The sequence below is a fragment of the Kogia breviceps genome, chromosome 15 (genome assembly GCF_026419965.1).
Source record: "Kogia breviceps isolate mKogBre1 chromosome 15, mKogBre1 haplotype 1, whole genome shotgun sequence".
NCBI lineage: Eukaryota > Metazoa > Chordata > Mammalia > Artiodactyla > Physeteridae > Kogia > Kogia breviceps.
The window spans coordinates 12,660,682-12,678,102 of NC_081324.1; the positions used below are offsets into that span (position 1 = coordinate 12,660,682).

Sequence of the window (17,421 nt, forward strand, 5' to 3'; positions counted from 1 at the left end):
GACAAAGGGAATCTGCAGCGATGGAGGTCAGAACAGTGCTTACCTCTGGGGAGGGTACTGGGAGGTACGGCGGCAGGCTTCGTGTGCTGGAGATGGGCTGCATCTGAATCTGGGTGAATATATATGCAGAAAAGTATGTAAAAATTCATCCAGCTGCACACTTTAAGGTTTGTGCACTTATCCTACAGATAAAATTAAATACACCTTCCCCCCAAAAAGGGAAACGAAATGGGGGGGGGTGGCTTTCCAGGTGGAGGGAATAATAAGCAAGAGGCTTGTAGGTGGACGGTCCCTCCTGGAGAACAGCCAGAAACCCGCAGCTGGAGCCGTGCGGAGGGCAAGGAGGGCCATGGGGTGAGGTTCCACCCGGGGAGAGAATTAAGACTGGGGCTCTGGGACCAGGGATTTTAACTGCTGACAGTTTTCAGAAATATATTCCTTTTGAACATATCTTCATGTTTTACGTGTATCATTTTTAAAAGTAAATAAGGCCATTTGCTTTTGTTTTCAAAGCGTTGCTTTCCGCCTTTCCTATCTGCTTGTTCTAAGGAGGTTAATGGCTTTGAACATCCTTTTCTGGTCTCAAGGGGGGGGAAAAAAAACCCAGGAGTATAAAGTCCTCATAATTCTTTCTCATTAGGGCTGCGGTCCTAGAATGCCCACTCAGAATACACTCGTCATTTTCTGGTTCGTGGAAGAACAAAGGGAACCGTGGCGGCTGGGGGACGGTTCCTCACTTCATTCATTCCTGTAACATTTACCGAGAGTCTGTTAGATACAGACACCGCTTGTTTTCCGGATATTCCGAGGTCCAAATCTCTCCCTGCTCAATTCAGGATGGAACCAAGGATCCGGGGTGAGGGCGGGCCGCGTGCACAGAGGGACAAGCCCATCCAAGGGGAAAGTCGTTTCCAGTTGCGGCGCCGGAAACCAGCTGAAGGGACGGGGAGCACTTTCTAGACCAACCCTGGGGAAACTGTCCCGAGCCTCGTGGAAAGGCCCCTTTCTCACCGTCTTCGAGACCCGCACACACTGATGCTCCGAAGCGCAGGTGGCGCCGCGTTGCGGCCCACCTCCCCGGCTCTTCGGCTCTTCCGGGCCGCGGCCGAGGAGGCGCGAGCGGGCGGGGCGGGGCGAGGCGAGGCCTCCACGTGGACCCCGCGCGCGGGAGGGCGGGGCGAGGCCTCCACGTGGACCCCGCGCGGGCGGGAGGGGCGAGGCCTTCTCCGGGGCCCGGTCGCCTTTCCGGAGGGACCATCCTTGGTGGTGCGGGCCTCTGTCAGGACATTTAGCATCCTCAGTTCTGACAGGACAACACCCGTGGGGGCGGCGCGCTGGGGGAAGATACCCTGGGCGGCTCTCTCAGTCCTAAAATGGGTTCGGAGAAGCGCAGAGGGGCATCCACGCGGCCGGGGGGGAGGGGAGCCGAGGCCGCGGGGGTCAATGAGAAGGCCCCGCCCCGCCCAGTCGCCGCCCCCAGCCCTGCAGCCAGTCAGTCCCTGGGCGCCCGAGGTCAGCCGGCTGCACCTGCCGCGGCACCTTTGTCAAAAATCAGTTTGGGTCATATGTGTGGGTCTACATTCGGACTCTCTAGTCTCTTCCAGGGATCGACTGACTTAAATAACTATCTGTGGCTACTGGCTACCAGATTGGACAGCTCGGGTTTAGACTGAGCATCTCAGAAAGGATACTGTTTGTAAGGCTCGTCAGAGAAAACATTGTTCTGCCTTGGGCGCCACAGTAATACTTATTTGAACATTCCATGCTTACCATGTGGTTGCTGAAGAGGAGTTAAACTTCCACTGTTTCCCAGGAAGTGGACTTCCATTTTTCTCTATCAGTTTACGGTCAGGTCTTTAAGGGCTAGAGGCCCAAAGAGAAGAGAGCTCCAGGCTCCAAGGTCCCGCATTCAAATGCAGACTTCAAAATTGAGTGGGCAAGTTCCTTAACCTGTCCTTGACTCGATTTCTCCATCTATAAAGTGGGTATCATAATGATACCTATTTTATAGGCTTGTTTGAGGGTTAATCATACGTGGAAGTGCTCAGGATAATGCCTGGTGCATGATATGGACTCAAAAAAAAAGCTAGTCATTACTACTTCGTGTAAAACAAAACCCCACAGTAGAGGAGGGGGACAGCCTACACTTTCTGAAGCCCCTTTTCTTGTCTTCTGAGGACCTCCTGTGTGTATCAGTACATGTTTCAAGCACTTTAGCTTTGGTAGCTGTGCAGGCACTGGGGGGTCTCCACGACCCCACTGTTATTATTCCCCTTTTGCAGATAAGAACGAAGCCATTTAAATATTTGTCCAAAGTCACACGGCTTCTGGGTGACAGAGTCAAGATCCAAAGCCAGCTTTTTAGGCTTCTGAAGTTTGTGCTTTTAACTTAATGATTTTCAAAACTTTGTGCATTGGAATGGAGAGCTTGTGAAGGGCTCCCTCTTGCGCCCTCTGCCAGGCGTCCTGTGCAGGGGGGACCGGGGGGCGGTGGTGGTGGTGCTGGAGTCTGTATTTCACCCCCCAGGGGGCTCCCGCACTGAGCTGGGAGAAACAATGCGCTCCACCAATTTCCCTCCACGTGACGGGCCTTTTCCAACTGTTTTCAATCAAGAGACCATCTTTGCTAGAGTAAACACACCTCCACTTTCCATTAGGTGGAAAGTCTGGTTTAAGAGGAAACTGGGATTCAGAACGAGCTGGGCACCATGATTTATCTCCACTGGGATCACACACACTCTAGAGTAGTTCGCTTCCTCCTCGCCAGGTTTTTCAATGTAGCCGGAAATATGCCTATTTCGATACTGAACTCCAGAGAAGACACTCAGCTATGTGGAAGCATTAGGGCATTGCATCAATTTATCACGAGGTGGGTGGGTGGAAGGGGAGATCCGGAGACCCACAGGCAAAGCCCCTCTGTGGAGCTGAACTTCCCGTCCTATGCGGGGTGACGACTTTCCATCCTGGGGGAAGCACTATTGTCTCTTGTTCCGCCGAGGCCCCGCCAAGGTCTGTTTGTGTCTGGCGGAAAGGAAGCTCATCCACACCGAGCAGCGCAGGCAACGCCGGCAGCCCTGCTTGACGCCCGGCGTGGAAACGACTTGCTTCCTTTGCCGTGCACGTCTCTGTAAACACACTGGGGAGGAACTCGGTCCTCTGTGTCCCACATAAGGCTGAAGAAGTTACGAAGGGATGTCGCTGTAGACCCACAATTTCTGTTCTCTGGGCAAGTAATAAAAGGGCCATGGGTGGCCCAGCCGCTTAATCTTCAGAGGAGGTACTTGGAAGCCTCCAGGGTCCCACCCCAGTTGCCAAGTGCGCCCCCAGCTCTGCACTGAGGACCCGGCAACCACTGCGGGATCCTGCTTCTGACACGTGGCCGGACGCCCGCTGGAGATGTCTGGCGCTGCGTCTGAGAAGAGTAAAGACGCAGGGGGACCCTCTGGGCTCTGTCCCTTGGTGGCCTCACATTCCCGTTTCATCCCAATAAAAAGAAAAAAAGCGTTAAAAGAATGCTTTTAAGGAGAAAATATTTGCAAAGCACAAAGGATTGGTGTCCAAAATATGCAAAGAACACTTAAAACTCAATAATAAGGAAATAAACAGCCCAATTTAAAAATATCAGCAAAAGGTCTGGACACCTCACCAAAAAAGACAAACATGTGAAAAATGCTCCATATCTTATGTCATTAGAGAACTGCAAGTTCAGACAGTAAGGTGCTACTACGCACTTCTTGTAATGGCTAAAATCCATGCAAGGACAACACCAAATGTTGGTAGGATGCAGAGCAACAAGGACTCCTGTTCACCGCTGGTGGGAAGGAAAATGGGGCGCCACTTTGGAAGACAGTTTGGCAGATTCTTAGAAAACTAAACATAGCTTACCATATGATCCAGCAACTGCACTCTTTGGTATTTACCCAAGTAAGATGAAAACTTACATCCACACAAAAACCTGCACAGGGATGTTTAGAACAGCTTTATTTATAATTGCCAAAACCTGGAAGCAGACAAGATGTCCTTCAGTAGATGACTGGATAAACAAACTAGCACATCCAGACAGTGCATTATTCAGAGGAAAAAAAAAAAAAAAAAGCTATTGAGCCATGAAAAGAGATAGAGGAAACTTACAAACTTACATGCATATTACTAAGTGAAAGAAGCCAATTTGAAAAGGCTACATACTGTGTGATTCCAACGATAGGACCACCTGGAAAAGGCAAACCTATAGAGACAGTAAAATGATCCGTGGATGCCAGGGTGGGATGGAGGGGTGAATAGGTAGAGCATGGGGTGTTTGGGGCAGGGAAACTACTCTGTATGATACCACAAGGCTGGATACATGTCATCATACATTTTTCAAAACCCACCGAATGTATAAGACCAAGAGTGAACCTTGATGTAAACTGTGTCGATATGGGCTCATCAGTTGTAAACAAAAAAAAAGATATAAAATGCGTGTATAGGATGACTGCAATTATGTAAAACAAAAATAGCAGCTCACAGAAAAGAACAAAGCACCGTCATAATCCACAGGGAGGCATTCCTAATTTTGACAGGCCCTAAAATAGGAAGGCAGGTTCTGAATAAGAAAATATTTTTAAAGGAAATATAACATTGTGTTAGTGGTCCCTGCATGCCTGGCACCACGTTGGAATGTTTTCACCCTCACAAAACCCCTAGGAGGTTGACACTCTCGTAACCTTTGTTTACAGGTAAGGGAAGTTGCTCAGAGGCCCTGGCTCAAGTGTCAGCCTTGGGATTCAAAGCACTACGTTATACTGCCTTTAAAAATAAGTAGCAACTAGAGTGAGGTCAGTTGTCCACCCTCACATCCTTCTGTCTTTCCCTGGCTCTCTCTCCTCTCAGTCCCCCGTAACTGTCGTCTTTAAGTTACCAGTGACCTCGTGACTGTCAAGCTCATGGCCATACCTCCTGATCTATACGGTATGTGGCAATAACGACCATTTCATTCTCAGAGTTTATCTTCCGGTCTTCAGGGAACAGTCTCCACTATCTGGATTCTCCTTCTCCGCCTTCTCTGACGGATCGGCTTTGCCCTCCCCTGCACCCACCAAAATATACGGTGGGAACTTCCATCCTCTAGGGGTGTGTTTGGGGGGAGGGGGAGTTGAGGAGTGTGTGTTTTAGTTACACCCTTCGGGTGGCTTCTGCTGCAGGTGACCCAGGGCCGCACTGTGAGACAAACACTGGATTGGCCGGGTGTCACTCAAGCACCACAAATGCAGCAAGAGCAAAAGAATCCATGTTTTTTTCTTCCAAACCCCTGCCCGTCCTGGCCCCCTCCCGTCTTCGTGCCCTGCTGCCCCGCACCTGCCCTTGCCTGTTCCTCCCACCTGCTCACCTCCCTACCCAACACTCCTGAAGTCCATTTTCGATGACATTTTCTTCGCCATCTCTCTACCTCTTCACTAAGAACATCTCACTTGTTCCTTTCTGGCCCAGCGGAAATGCTGTCCTTTGAAAACCCTTTCCCAGTCCTCAGCAGGCAGAGCTCACCTGTCCACCCACTGGGACCCCACGGCTTGTGACCAGGCTGAAGCTGGTTATGCCCCCGTGACACTCAGCTCCCGGCCAAGAGGTATTCGCTAAACGGCTGATGGAATGTGTGCACCAGAGGTGATCTCATTTTGCTAAGAAGACCCAGCAGCAAAAAGGAGAGAGTGAAATCCCTGCGCTCGCACGTAGGACCTGAAAGACACCGGAGAGCGCACCTTTGCTTAGAGAAGGTTGCTGTGTGTCAGGGGTCGTCGGCAAGCTTTTTCCATAAAGGCACAGACAGTACCTCAGGCTCTGAGGGCCACGTGGTCTCTGTCGTAACCGCTCAACTTGGCCATTTCCGACTAAAGCAGCCACAGGGAGACAAACGAGTGGCCGTGTTCCAAGAAGCTTTATTTGTGCACGCTGAAATGTGTATTTCATATAATGTTTTATGCGTCATGAAAACGTATTCTTTGCAACCATTTGAAGATGTAAAAACCATTCTTAGCTGCGGACCGTAGTCTGTCCATCTCTACGTGTTGCCGACCTGTGAGCTACTGCCAACCCTGTGTCCTTCAGCACGGGACTCGGTATGCGAGCTTCGGCTTTTGACTGGAAGGCCCCCCTAAGTGGAAACGTTATCAGTACAAGTAGAGGAGAGCCTAGAATCTTGATGACAGAGGACAGAGCACCTGCTCCTCAGCCGGGCCAGACACGGTCAGAACCCGGTGCTGCCACCTAGTGCCCAGCCAGCCCCAAGTGGGGTCTTTTCTCTCGCGGCTCCCTAAGGACGTGGAAACGTTTCCTGTCCTGTTGGCACACGGTGACAGCTGGGGTTTGTGCTCCTGACCACACCCCAAATGAACTTCAAATCAGTTAAAACAAAAGTGTGAAGGTAGAGAAGTATAAAAACTTGATAAATCACTTAAAGTGAAAAAGTAAGCGTCAAGCCACAGAATTCTAAGGTCACTTAGCTCCGTCTCTACCACTCTTTTCCAAGCAACACGCAGCTTTCGGGTAAGAAAAATGAAGGGCCAGGAGGGCCAGGTGTTCAAGACGGCAGAGTTGACGGCAGAGCCGGCCTGAGTCCCGCCGACCTGACCCCAGTGCGGGGTGCCCTGCACTGTCACGCCACGCCTGTGGCGTCTTGTGACCCGGGCACAAAGCACTGGAGGAGCCTGGGGGCTGAGAGCAGCGGGTTCCAGCCCCAGCCCTGCCACTGAACCGCTCTGTGCCCTCAGACACTTCGACGGCCTTCACGCCTCAACCTCCCCAAAAGTAAGATGGAGCGGAGTACCCACCTCATATGGCTGCGGTGAGGCTGAAGTGTGCCTGCCCCCCGCTGGGCATGAAGGCGTTTGCCACCAGCACGAACTTCCTGAGCACCTACTGTGTGCCAGACGCTGAGCGCTTTATGAATTTTGCCAGATTCAACCCTTGTATCTATTGTAACAAAGTGGATGTTATCCCCGTTCTGTAAATGAGCCTGAGAAAGCTCACGCGTCCTGTGGGTGGCTGCTGAAAATAAGGCTTTACCAGCACCACCTCTTGTACAAGTTCATCTGATGGAGGCTTCCAATGCAAAAGTGAGTTACCATGTCACAAATACCCAACCCTGATACGCCAGCAAGAATGAGCACTGAGTACTAGGTGACCTGGTGGCATTCTTAACATCCAGAAAGGCTTTTGGGGTGGGTGTGACTGTCACTGTTCCTGCTTGAAGGTGACTTTGCCTCCGTCATTTTTGGTCTTTGGAGTGTCTTTGAGTAGCGGTGGCAGGTAGAGAGAGTGCTTGGGAACAATCTATATATAACTGTCAGAGCATTTTTTTTTTTTTCTTTTGCGGTACGCGGGCCTCTCACTGCTGTGGCCTCTCCCATCGTGGAGCACAGGCTCCGGACGCGCAGGCTCAGCGGCCACGGCTCACGGGCCCAGCCGCTCCGCGGCATGTGGGATCTTCCTGGACCGGGGCACGAACCCATGTCCCCTGCATCAGCAGGCGGACTCTCAATCACTGAGCCACCAGGGAAGCCCACTGTCAGAGCTTTTCAAACATCAGCAGTGAAGTGTCTTTTCTGTGTGCCCTGCTACTGCATTTCTTAAGTTCTTAAGTCTTAAAATTAATGGAATAGTCACCAAATGCTCAATAGTCACCAAGACATCTGGGGATAATAAAAACCTTTGCAGAGCAAGACTCAGTGTTCCAACAGAGTATACTGGTGCATGTTTCAAACCCTGGATGTAGGCAAGGTTTCAAACTCCTTGAATTCATCTGAGACAGGCACACGCTGAAAGCCTAGTTCTGAAAGTCCTGAGGTCTCCCAGCTCTGCAAACTTTCCCTCACCCCTTCAACAGAGATACAGAAAAGAGACATTCTGACTGACCAGGACCCAGCCCACTCCTCTCTCAGGAATCCAGAGGTTCCATGGTTCTTAAGACCATGGGTGCCTATCGCTTTATATGGTTTAAAAGGTCACTGCCCTGGGTTCAGTGGAAAAGCAGTTGCAGGCCAGGAAGTGGGGCAGGAGGTAAGCTCTAATCTGAAGTTGGGGCCTGGCCTTCATCACTCGTGGCATGTCTGTGGCACTTAACCCCTCTGAACCCTGAGTTCCTAATCTGTAAAACAGGGAGGAGGAAGACCCCATACCCTTCACAGTTGTGCAGGCCAATGAGCACAGAGAAAAGTGCAAAGGAAACTCTAAAGTACCATCAATGCGTTTAAGATGTTTATAACAAACTGAGACTGCAATGGCTGAAAGAGGAGACCGCTCAAATTACTTTTACGGCCAGTTGCCTGCATTCTTTAAGGTTTTGAGCACAGGTTTACAATCTCAAATGTTTTCTGCCTTACGTTCAATTTTGTCTACGTCAGGTCAAGTGGGCAATGACGTCCGCTTGCTTGCATTGTCCTCGTCCCCCACCAGGTGGCGCTGCTTCCCAATTAGCAATGTTTTTGGTGAGAGGCTGGCCCAGTGAGACCTTTTACAGTGGATCAAGTCGGAGCTGCAAGAGGAAAAAGAAAGACAATGAAGAACCACCCAGCCCCCCACCTCGCCCCACCCCCAAAGTTCAAGTAGCAAATCAGGATCTTGGAATTAAGAGCTCTGGAGACTTGAGACCAGCAGTCACTGAAGAAGAGGTGTGACTGCAGAAAGGAAGGATTTTTGATGCCCACACCTGTGATGTACCCCACTTTCCAGAGCAGGAAAGAGGGAGCCTAAAGCCATCTTGCTTCCAAGATGGACAGACATTTTCATACACACAGAGTTCACGTCATGTGTACCCATGCTCCAATGTAGGGGCTCACAGTTTTCAAAAGGACAGCATTTAAGAATTAGGTCAATTTTCCCTGAAACGTGGAAAAGTTATTTTTGCACATAGGAACACAAGAGCTGTGATTCATAAGGAGTGGTATACTAAAATACTGATGTTAGATTGACCTTAGGTATCCAAACCGTGCAAGCGGATGGGCGTGCTCTGGGAAAGGATGGTGCTGCCCTCTGCAGGCGGTCTAGGGCAGTGCAGTGAGAACACGCCCTCATCTGAGTTTACACCTGCCTCTCAATCTCGGGGCCAGGAGGCCTTCATTCTCATAATAGAACCCAACTTCAGACTGTCTTCCATCCCCGAGGAAAGGTCCAGAGATGAAGCCACCATGTTTAAGGTCAGGGCACCTCTCTCCTCCTTCATCCCCTAGACCTCAACTCATTTCTCTGGACAGAAATGGGCCCTTTCTATGGGTGGGGTAGGCGGGGGGAGTCAGCATTTTTCTTTAACCTTTGAGAGGAAAGATGGAAGGGTTATGGGGTTAACTACTGTCACAGCTTGCCTCCATTTGGTTTCACTGCCTTAACCTTAAATGTTTTTGTAATCAGTATGTAGAATTGAAAAAAGGTGTCCTCCAAGCTCAACTGGATGGTGGTGCTCAAGTACTAGATGCTACCTGTTAAAAAGAAAAAAAAAAAGAGAGAGAGAGAGAAATTATTTTACACTGTGCTTTAATCCTTTTGGAAACTTCTCAGAAAAATTAGATGTTTAGCACTTACATAAAAAATTAAATGTGGATTTGCCTTGTAAGACTTTGCTCTACTTTGGTACTGCAAGACTCAGCCCATGGATTAGAGCCCACAGCTACCTCCAAATAGATTTAACTTTTGAGCACAAGAAATATTTTGTCTTTTATAAGTGGATAGAGCTGAAACAACTAAGCTTCATATAATGAAGAACTACAGTTACCAGGCTCCTCGCCACCCAGAGAACCACTGCCTTCACACAGACTTAACTCTCGTCCACATTTTCCTCGTCTCTGAAAACAGAATCACAATTCTCCTGTTCATTGAAACGGAATTCAGCTAACATTTGGTGCCTCCTTGGCGCTACTTCACCATGCTGGACCTTTCCCATATATCATGTAATCCGCACAGCCGTAACTTAGACAAGCTCATCTTCTATCTGGGAAAACGTGGCTCTGAAGCCCAGGGTTCCCTTCCATCCTCCTCCTTCCTGTCGCCTCACCCTAACCGGTCTCTCAACTTCCAAGCCTTCTTTCAACCACCCGACACTTTTCAAAAACTATCGTCAACGTATTTTTCTCTACTTAAAACTTGGCAACTTCCAATTTTTCACTCAGTCAACTCCAAATTCTCCAGTCTGGCTCTATTTTACCTACTGAACCACAAATCTCGTTAACTCTTTCAAGATGTTCCCTCTACGACAGCTGCCTGTGTCACCTCCCGATCTCACAACCCATCACCTCGGGTCCTGTGCCTTTACACACACCTTCTGCCTACAGCGCGTCCCCTGGTCCACACTGGTCCAAACCCCGCCAGTACTGTCATGTCAGGCTCTCCTCCACACTTGCCTCCCCCACGAAGCCTCACACAAATCCCTCCAAGCCTACACTTATTTCTCCCTCGCCAAGCCGCCCCGGGCACTATCACAGGATCGGGATATGGACTGAGGGGCATGCACGCTGCTGACGAGAGTGTAAACCACTTGGAAAACCACATGGCGAATCCGGGAAAACTGAATACTTGGTATGTCCTACAACCCAGCACTTGCATTCCTAGATGTATATCCCAGGGACCTCTTGCACATACAGGCCAGGAGACTGGTACAAAACTGCTCCCGTTACAAGAGCAAACGAGTGAAAACCACCCAGATGTCTGTTGACAGAATGGATAGTGTGTGTGTGTGTGTGTGTGTGTGTGTGTCTGTGTGTGTGTTCTCCCCCGATGCAATGGAATATTGTAAAGTTAGTGAAAATGAACAAACTGAAGGAGTGCAACATCAGGACTGTAAAACCAGATGAGTAGAGATAGTCACAGAAGACGAGGTAAAGGGTACCCTTTCTCTAAAGCTCAAGAAAAGTAAAAATACACTGTGTATTTGGGGAAGGAGGATGTAAAATGTGAGGGGAAAAGAGGAATAGTGGAATTGAGAGTACTGGCGGCCTTGCGCAGTGGGGGGAGGAAGGAGGGTCGGCTAAGGGACACAGGTGATGACACTGGAGGTGTGTGAGTTAACTGGAGGCGGGTCCATCACTGCCGTGTGTTACATGTAGGTGCCTGTTTGCTGGCTAACGGAAAAGCCATCAGGGGTCCTGTGAACTTTTCAAACCCACTGCCCAGCTGGGTACAGAGGGAACATGCGTTAGGTGGCTCAGGACAATCGTTCTTAGTGTCCATCACTGCACGAACGCTGGGGACAACCGGAGGGGCTGAGCCGAGTGACATCGGTCGTCACCGGAGGACATGACTGATGCATGGATACGTGGAGCGAGCCTCCCCACAGTCTCTTATAGAATTACTGACTGTGTAAAGACTGACTTGAGACTGGATTACAGAAGGTAGAACCAATCCAATCAAAGGTACTGTATTGGGAGAGTTGCCTGGAAAACAAAATGGTATTAATAAATTTGAGGAAGTAAGTTAGGTCCTCTACGCTTTAGGTGAGGGAGGGCCTGAACCAGAAACACCGCTCTCGGGTGATAAGGACTCTGTCTGAGCCGCCACGGTGCCCTCTGGCACACAGTGTGTGCTCAGGAAGCACAGAAGTGCAGACTCTTCTTTCAGCGGTCACACAGGTGACCCATATATATGGTAAGGCTGCTTGCGGGCAACATTTCCAGATGGTAAACAACTTCGGGATTCACTGCCCACATTGCAGGAAAATAACGGGTTGATTCTTTAAAAAGGGAAAAAATCCCAAACCCACCGGGTATGATGTCCTCCTCTCTTTTCACTTTTACAAAATTTGCAATAAAGCACAATTCTTAAGCCATTTTTCATTTTTTATTGCTGTTAATTCAAGGAAAAAAGGTTGCATAAAATCCAATCTGTTCTAGAAATATAAGTGGCCTTTCCAGTACATAACATTTCAAATATCAAAGTATATGGTAAACATACAAATAAGGAGAAGGTAACATACCTCCTATGTACAGTACAGTCTTTTAAATCATAAAATAAGCTCCATAAAGTACAACTGGCAAGTGGTTCACAATGCGGTCCAGATGGGGCTTATCAAAACTCTCACTTGAACAACTCAACTGCAGCTCAACGATTAATTTAATAATGTGGTCCAAAAATACCCAGATCAAACAAAATACATTTAATCAAAATAATTTCCTTTACTCGGACTTCTTCTCTTTTTAAATTAAAGCTTTCGTCTACCCCACTTCACAACCCCCCTTCCTTCCCCTTTAACTCCCACCCCGGAAAGAAGGTTTCAGAATGTACATTGGTGCTATAAATATAAATTCTATCTGTGAAGCATCACACGAAGCTTCTTTCTTCAAGTGTTTCCTTTTGTCTGGCAATCTGTTAGGCTTCTGACCCGAGACCAGATATTCAAGTTGCTCTGCTGCACCCCAGCGTGACCCCACACAATAAACATCTGTCGATTCTGCCCTGTACTGAGGATGGGGAAACAAACCCAACCCCAAGCCCTCAACCTGCAACTCTACAGCGGCAGCTGCTCACTGCTGTTGGATGCGGCAGTCCAAACCCGCACCCCGTCTTCCAGATAACCTCAGTGCGCTTTCGGAAATCAAAAATGACCTGGAAGCAGTTGAGTACACAGACTGGCTTTAAAAACCTTTTGTTTTTAAACAGCAGCATTAAACTCAGTGATGTGACACTGACATGACTCATACCATCCTAACACACGCAGAATTCAGTCCTTCACATTATAATCAAGCATAGTGGTCAACTGTTACAAACGTGACTTTGCTAGGAGACAAGTGAGGGAACAAATACCTGACTTTTGTAGAAACGCAGAGCTTCTGTTCAGATTGCAATAAAGCATATACACATTTTCAACACAATGGAACACTGTAACAGTTGGTGTAGGAAAAGAAATCTTGACTCAAGTGTCTCTTTTACATGACACAGTGGTAGACTACAGGTAAAATTGGCTGTTGATTTCATGACAAACACAAACACAGAAGAACCACACTCACACTAGTTTGTTCACTTTATGTCTCTCTGAAGCAACAGGCTAAAAAAGTATGATGAAGTAAAAAGTTTTGGTTTTTTTTTTTTTAAAGAAAAAGCTCTTTGTCCACTTCATATGTCATATTTTCTCAGTTTCATATGATTTTACTTCCTCCTCTCTCTCCCACTTATTTTAATTTTTATTTGGACAACAAGCGCTGCATATATGTATTTACGTGGTGCTGTTTACTACATACATACACACTATTTGGGGAATGTGATTCTCCCTTATGATTAAGGTGAAACATTCTACCCTCAATTTATACGCAGAGCAGTTTACAAAGTGTGGACAATGCAGTGCTGACCACTCCTGCGGCCACTAGAAAGAGCGAGGGCGGGGGAGAAAAGCGGAGTGTAGGACGAAAGTGAGAAAAACTGGGGAAGAAGCAAAGGTTTTTTTCAAAACCATAGGACTGTCACCAGTGTTATTAAAAAAGGTCAAATACACAGTTTTAAAGATTCAGTAAACATTGCACACAGCAAGTATTCAGTGTAAAAAAAAAAAAAAAAAAAAGCACGCATCAACATTTTCCTTCCGGTAGTTTGTTCGGATGTTTAAATTACATGTATCATACAGATAAGCCTGTTGTTGTACCAGGAGACCAGAGGCTCAAAAGCAATGCATTCTTTTTTGTTTTGGACATTGGTACAAGAGAAATGAAAAATCCCAACTGCATAGAAATCTAGGAAATGTATAGACAAAGAAACACAAACAAAATACCTTTCCTTTCCTCCCCTCCACACCCCAACCATGACTCCCCACACTTCAGTGTATTAAGTAGGCAAGCTTTACTTGTTTCAGTCTGCAGAATCCAACGTATCACTAGAAGGGGGGAGGGGAGGTGCGTATCTCAGTCTGTAAGTGCCTAAAATGGGAAAGACAGAACTGCTAAGTCACTGCGTACAATGCAATGCATCACAAACCACTACAAGATATCAAATGGGCATGCTCCTCAGACGCTGCTCCTTGTGCAACACTCTGACTGCAAAATGGTCCATAAAATGACTTTTAAAAAGTAATAATGAAGTTTGTGCTTTAAGTTCAACCTAAAGCTATCAAACTCATTTTCCCTTAAAAATGTCAAGCACATACTCCCAAGTCAAGACTTTTTCTCTGTGTGAGATTTGGCAAAATGACAAAAGCCTAATGTGAGTGAAAGGTAACAGTTTCAGGTCTACACTGAATTTGGTATCTTACACGTACTTATTTAAGAACAATTTCTTTATTCTGGTGGTAATAATATTAAACTTAGTTTGACTTACTCCAAAAACCAGTGCTTAAATATTCTGTTCCTTTTAAAATGCAATAGCACTGAAAAAAAAAAAAAAAAAAAGTCTGCTGGGAAGGAAGGGTGTAGCATGAGGCCAGTTGGTTATGCATAGATAGACCCAAACAACTAAAAATCTTCCATGTCAGGTGACTATCACTTCCTAGTTTTTCAGCATTTAAAAATTCTGCTTACTCTATGACACAGGATTGTAGCTTAAAAAAAAAGTGCTGCTAGCAAGAGATTCGCAAATCCCCGTTATATTCCTTAAGAAGTGCCTTTATGGTTTATTCCTTAATCGGAAATTGAATTTCTCTGAACTTCCTTGTGCTGTGTGTGTGACCTGTGTGTGTCCACACTAGGTTTTTCCGTTTGCACTTTACGATTTGTCACCGAGAGCACACCATCCGTAAGCAAACACACAACAGCTCTTTCCGCTCCAATGGGATCACCGTGATCACTAGGGGAGCGAGGACCGGGCACCCTCAAAAACAAGTCCTCTGGGAGCTCTCAGGATTACCTTGCTGACTGGCCTCCACGGACGGCTGCTTACACTCCTGCGCAAAGTGCCCGCTTACGCCACAGTTGTAACATGAAACGTTTCCATTCTTCTTGGGCCCCGAACCGCTCGTGCTGGCGACTACATTAGGTGCTGGATACACGGGATAGAACCTCCCGAATCCTGCCATCTGCTGCATGCCATAGTTGGCTTGGCTCCCCATGACGGGGTCATGCACCAGTCCATTTGCATATGGAGTCTGAGGCAGAAAAAAAGGAAGTTGGTTTCCATTGCTCTGATGTGCTTGGTTGAGGTAGCTGCCGTTGCAGATGGACGGCAGGGTAAAGAACGACGGGACTCGGTACACTGGTCCAGGCATTGGGTTGGGGTAATAGTAACTACTTAGCTGGAGGCTTCCATTGGTCCCACAGCCGCACCTTCGCCCACAGGAACCACAAGGACCCGAGCCCATCTGCTGCGGAGGCAACGCCGTCCCGTTGGTGTTTGTGTTTCCCACGGCACTGATGTAAGACGTGCTGTCGCCCTGCGCAGTGCTGTGTGTCAAAGCAGGGCTCGGGCTTGGGGCGGGACCGGGGGTGTGGGTAGGGACCGCGGGAGGAACGCTCGGCTGGGCCTGGCTGATGCCTGCTCCCGCTGACTGGGCAGACGTCGCCGCCGTGCTGAGGACGGTGGAATTCTGGCTGGGTAACACCCCGGCAGCAAGGGGAGAGCCTGGCAAGGGGTAGGAAGCTGGTGGCTGTACGGCCGAGAGGCCGGCTGCTGGAAGAACTACCTTCACATTGGTAGGCTGAGGGGCTGTCCCTGTGCTTCCCTCAATCTGAGGCACCATTTGATTTAGTCCTACCACTTGAGATGCAGATTTTGTGATGGGGTCTGTGGTAGCAACAGGAGGTCCTGGAAAACTACCTGGGTCATGAAGAGGAATAAAGGCAGTGTTTGGCGACCCGACGCTCAGACTCCCGGCTGGCTGCTGGGAGAGGTTCGCCGCGCAACCCTCGGAAGGCCCCTGCGGCGGCGGCAGTTTTAGCCTCTGGATTGTGAGGTGCAAAGCGGGAGCACTACTGTGTGGAAGGAATGTTGACGGGACAGGTAAAGGGGACGCCAGTAACTCAAGGCGCTTTTCTGACTCTGCAGTGGAAGCTGTTGGCCCTAGCATTCCGACGGGGGCCGAGTTCGTGGACTCCCTTACTGCAGAGATAGCAACAGGGCTAGGAACAAGCATCCCTATTGTTTTACCATCAGCAGATTTGGGTGGAGGAACGACCACCTCAGACTTCTGGGCACCATTGTGCATGACACAGTGTAAAGCTGGCATAAAAGAAATATGCTGATACTTGGGTGAGCTTAAGGGATCTTCTAAAAGGTTTGCATCGTCGTTTCCTAATGAAGCAATCTGAACAGGTGGCTTGACAGTGACAGTCTGGTTGACAGAACCATAACCTGTAAACCTGGTTGTTGATGGATTTCCAGAATCCTCAGAATTGCTGTCTGTGTCTGAGGGAAACAAACATAACTAGATGTTAACACAAGCATAATCTCCCAACCTTCTTGCTAGAAATAAACTTTAAGTACATCTGAAATAAACACTGAAGTTTGGACTAATAAATGTATCCTTAAGCTTCCTGACTACCAAGCTGACCTTCTTTTCATTTTTGGTTTTCTGCGGACTTCACTGTAAACATATGGAGATTCTGGAAAAGAGGCAAGACTATGGAAACAATAAAAGCTTGGTGGCTGCCAGGGGTGGGGCCCCCGGAGAAGGATGAAGGGGCAGAGCTCAGGGTGTTTTCAGGGCAGTGGAAATACTCTGTGTGATGCTGTAATGACGGATATGTATCATTATACATTTGTCCAAAGCCACTGAAGGTGAACCCTTAGATAAACCATGGACTTTGGGTGATAATGATGCGTCAAAGTAGATTGGTTCACCCTTGGTAAAACATGTGCCATTCTAGGGAGCAATGTTGATAACAGGGCAGACTATATATGTGTGAGAGCAGGGAATACATGGGAAATTTCTTTATCTTTCAATTTTATAGTAAACCCAAAACTGCTCTAAAAAAATAAAATCTTAAATTTAAAAAAAATCCATGGAGAGGTTAAGAAACAAAAGGTTAATGGAGACTGAATGAAGCACAGTATAAAATACAGACCTTTATTACAGAGAAAGGGATCAGATATATTTAACCTTAATCAATTTTAGGCAATTCATTTGATTTATATTCTGTACTACTAAACCCAAGGTCTTCACATTTGTCTCACATAAATAATACAATTTAAAGGAGTTCAATCAAGACTATATTTAACTCGGGACTTCCCTGGTGGTGCAGTGGTTAAGAATCTGCCTGCCAATGCATGGGGACACGGGTTCGAGCCCCAGTCCGGGAAGATCCCACATGTCACGGAGCAGCTAAGCCCATGCACCACAACTATTGAGACCACGTGCTGTAACTACTGAATCCCGCATGCCTAGAGCCCGCACTCCGCAATGAGAGGCCACCGCAACGAGAAGCCCGCGCACCACAACTAGAGAAAGCCCGCGTGCAGCAACGAAGACCCAACACAGCCGGAAATAAATAAATAAATTTATTTTTTAAAAAAAGACTATATTTAACTCAAATATCCAGAGATAGGGAA

The 17,421-nt window shown here is 47.9% G+C and overlaps 1 protein-coding gene and 1 long non-coding RNA gene across 9 annotated transcripts in view; both read right to left on the minus strand.

Moving 5' to 3' along the window:
• Positions 1 to 3,527, minus strand: part of LOC136792641 (uncharacterized) — an 81,222-nt gene extending 77,695 nt beyond the window's left edge. For both annotated transcript variants that reach the window (XR_010836724.1, XR_010836723.1), the window contains exons 1-2: positions 1,771 to 3,527; positions 44 to 109 (exon numbers count right to left, since the gene is read on the minus strand). This is a non-coding gene — a long non-coding RNA (uncharacterized lncRNA). The remainder of the gene's footprint in view (positions 1 to 43; positions 110 to 1,770) is intronic.
• A 598-nt stretch (positions 3,528 to 4,125) lies between these two features.
• The window catches only part of ZCCHC2 (zinc finger CCHC-type containing 2), a 56,858-nt gene continuing 43,562 nt past the window's right edge, over positions 4,126 to 17,421 (minus strand). Inside the window, exons 13-17 of one of the 7 annotated variants that reach the window (XR_010836762.1) lie at positions 14,785 to 16,278; positions 13,718 to 13,862; positions 9,333 to 9,446; positions 8,355 to 8,506; positions 4,126 to 5,712 (exon numbers count right to left, since the gene is read on the minus strand). Coding sequence is in view for 1 of the 7 variants with exons in the window: in XM_059041407.2 (XP_058897390.1) it covers positions 13,795 to 13,862; positions 14,785 to 16,278 (1,562 nt within the window). In the remaining 6 variants the exon portion in view is untranslated. Of the gene's footprint in view, positions 5,713 to 8,216; positions 8,507 to 9,280; positions 9,447 to 13,717; positions 13,863 to 14,784; positions 16,279 to 17,421 lie in introns of those variants that run through there. The other 6 variants (XR_010836763.1, XR_009331610.2, XR_010836760.1 and 3 more) reach the window with 6 other exon arrangements.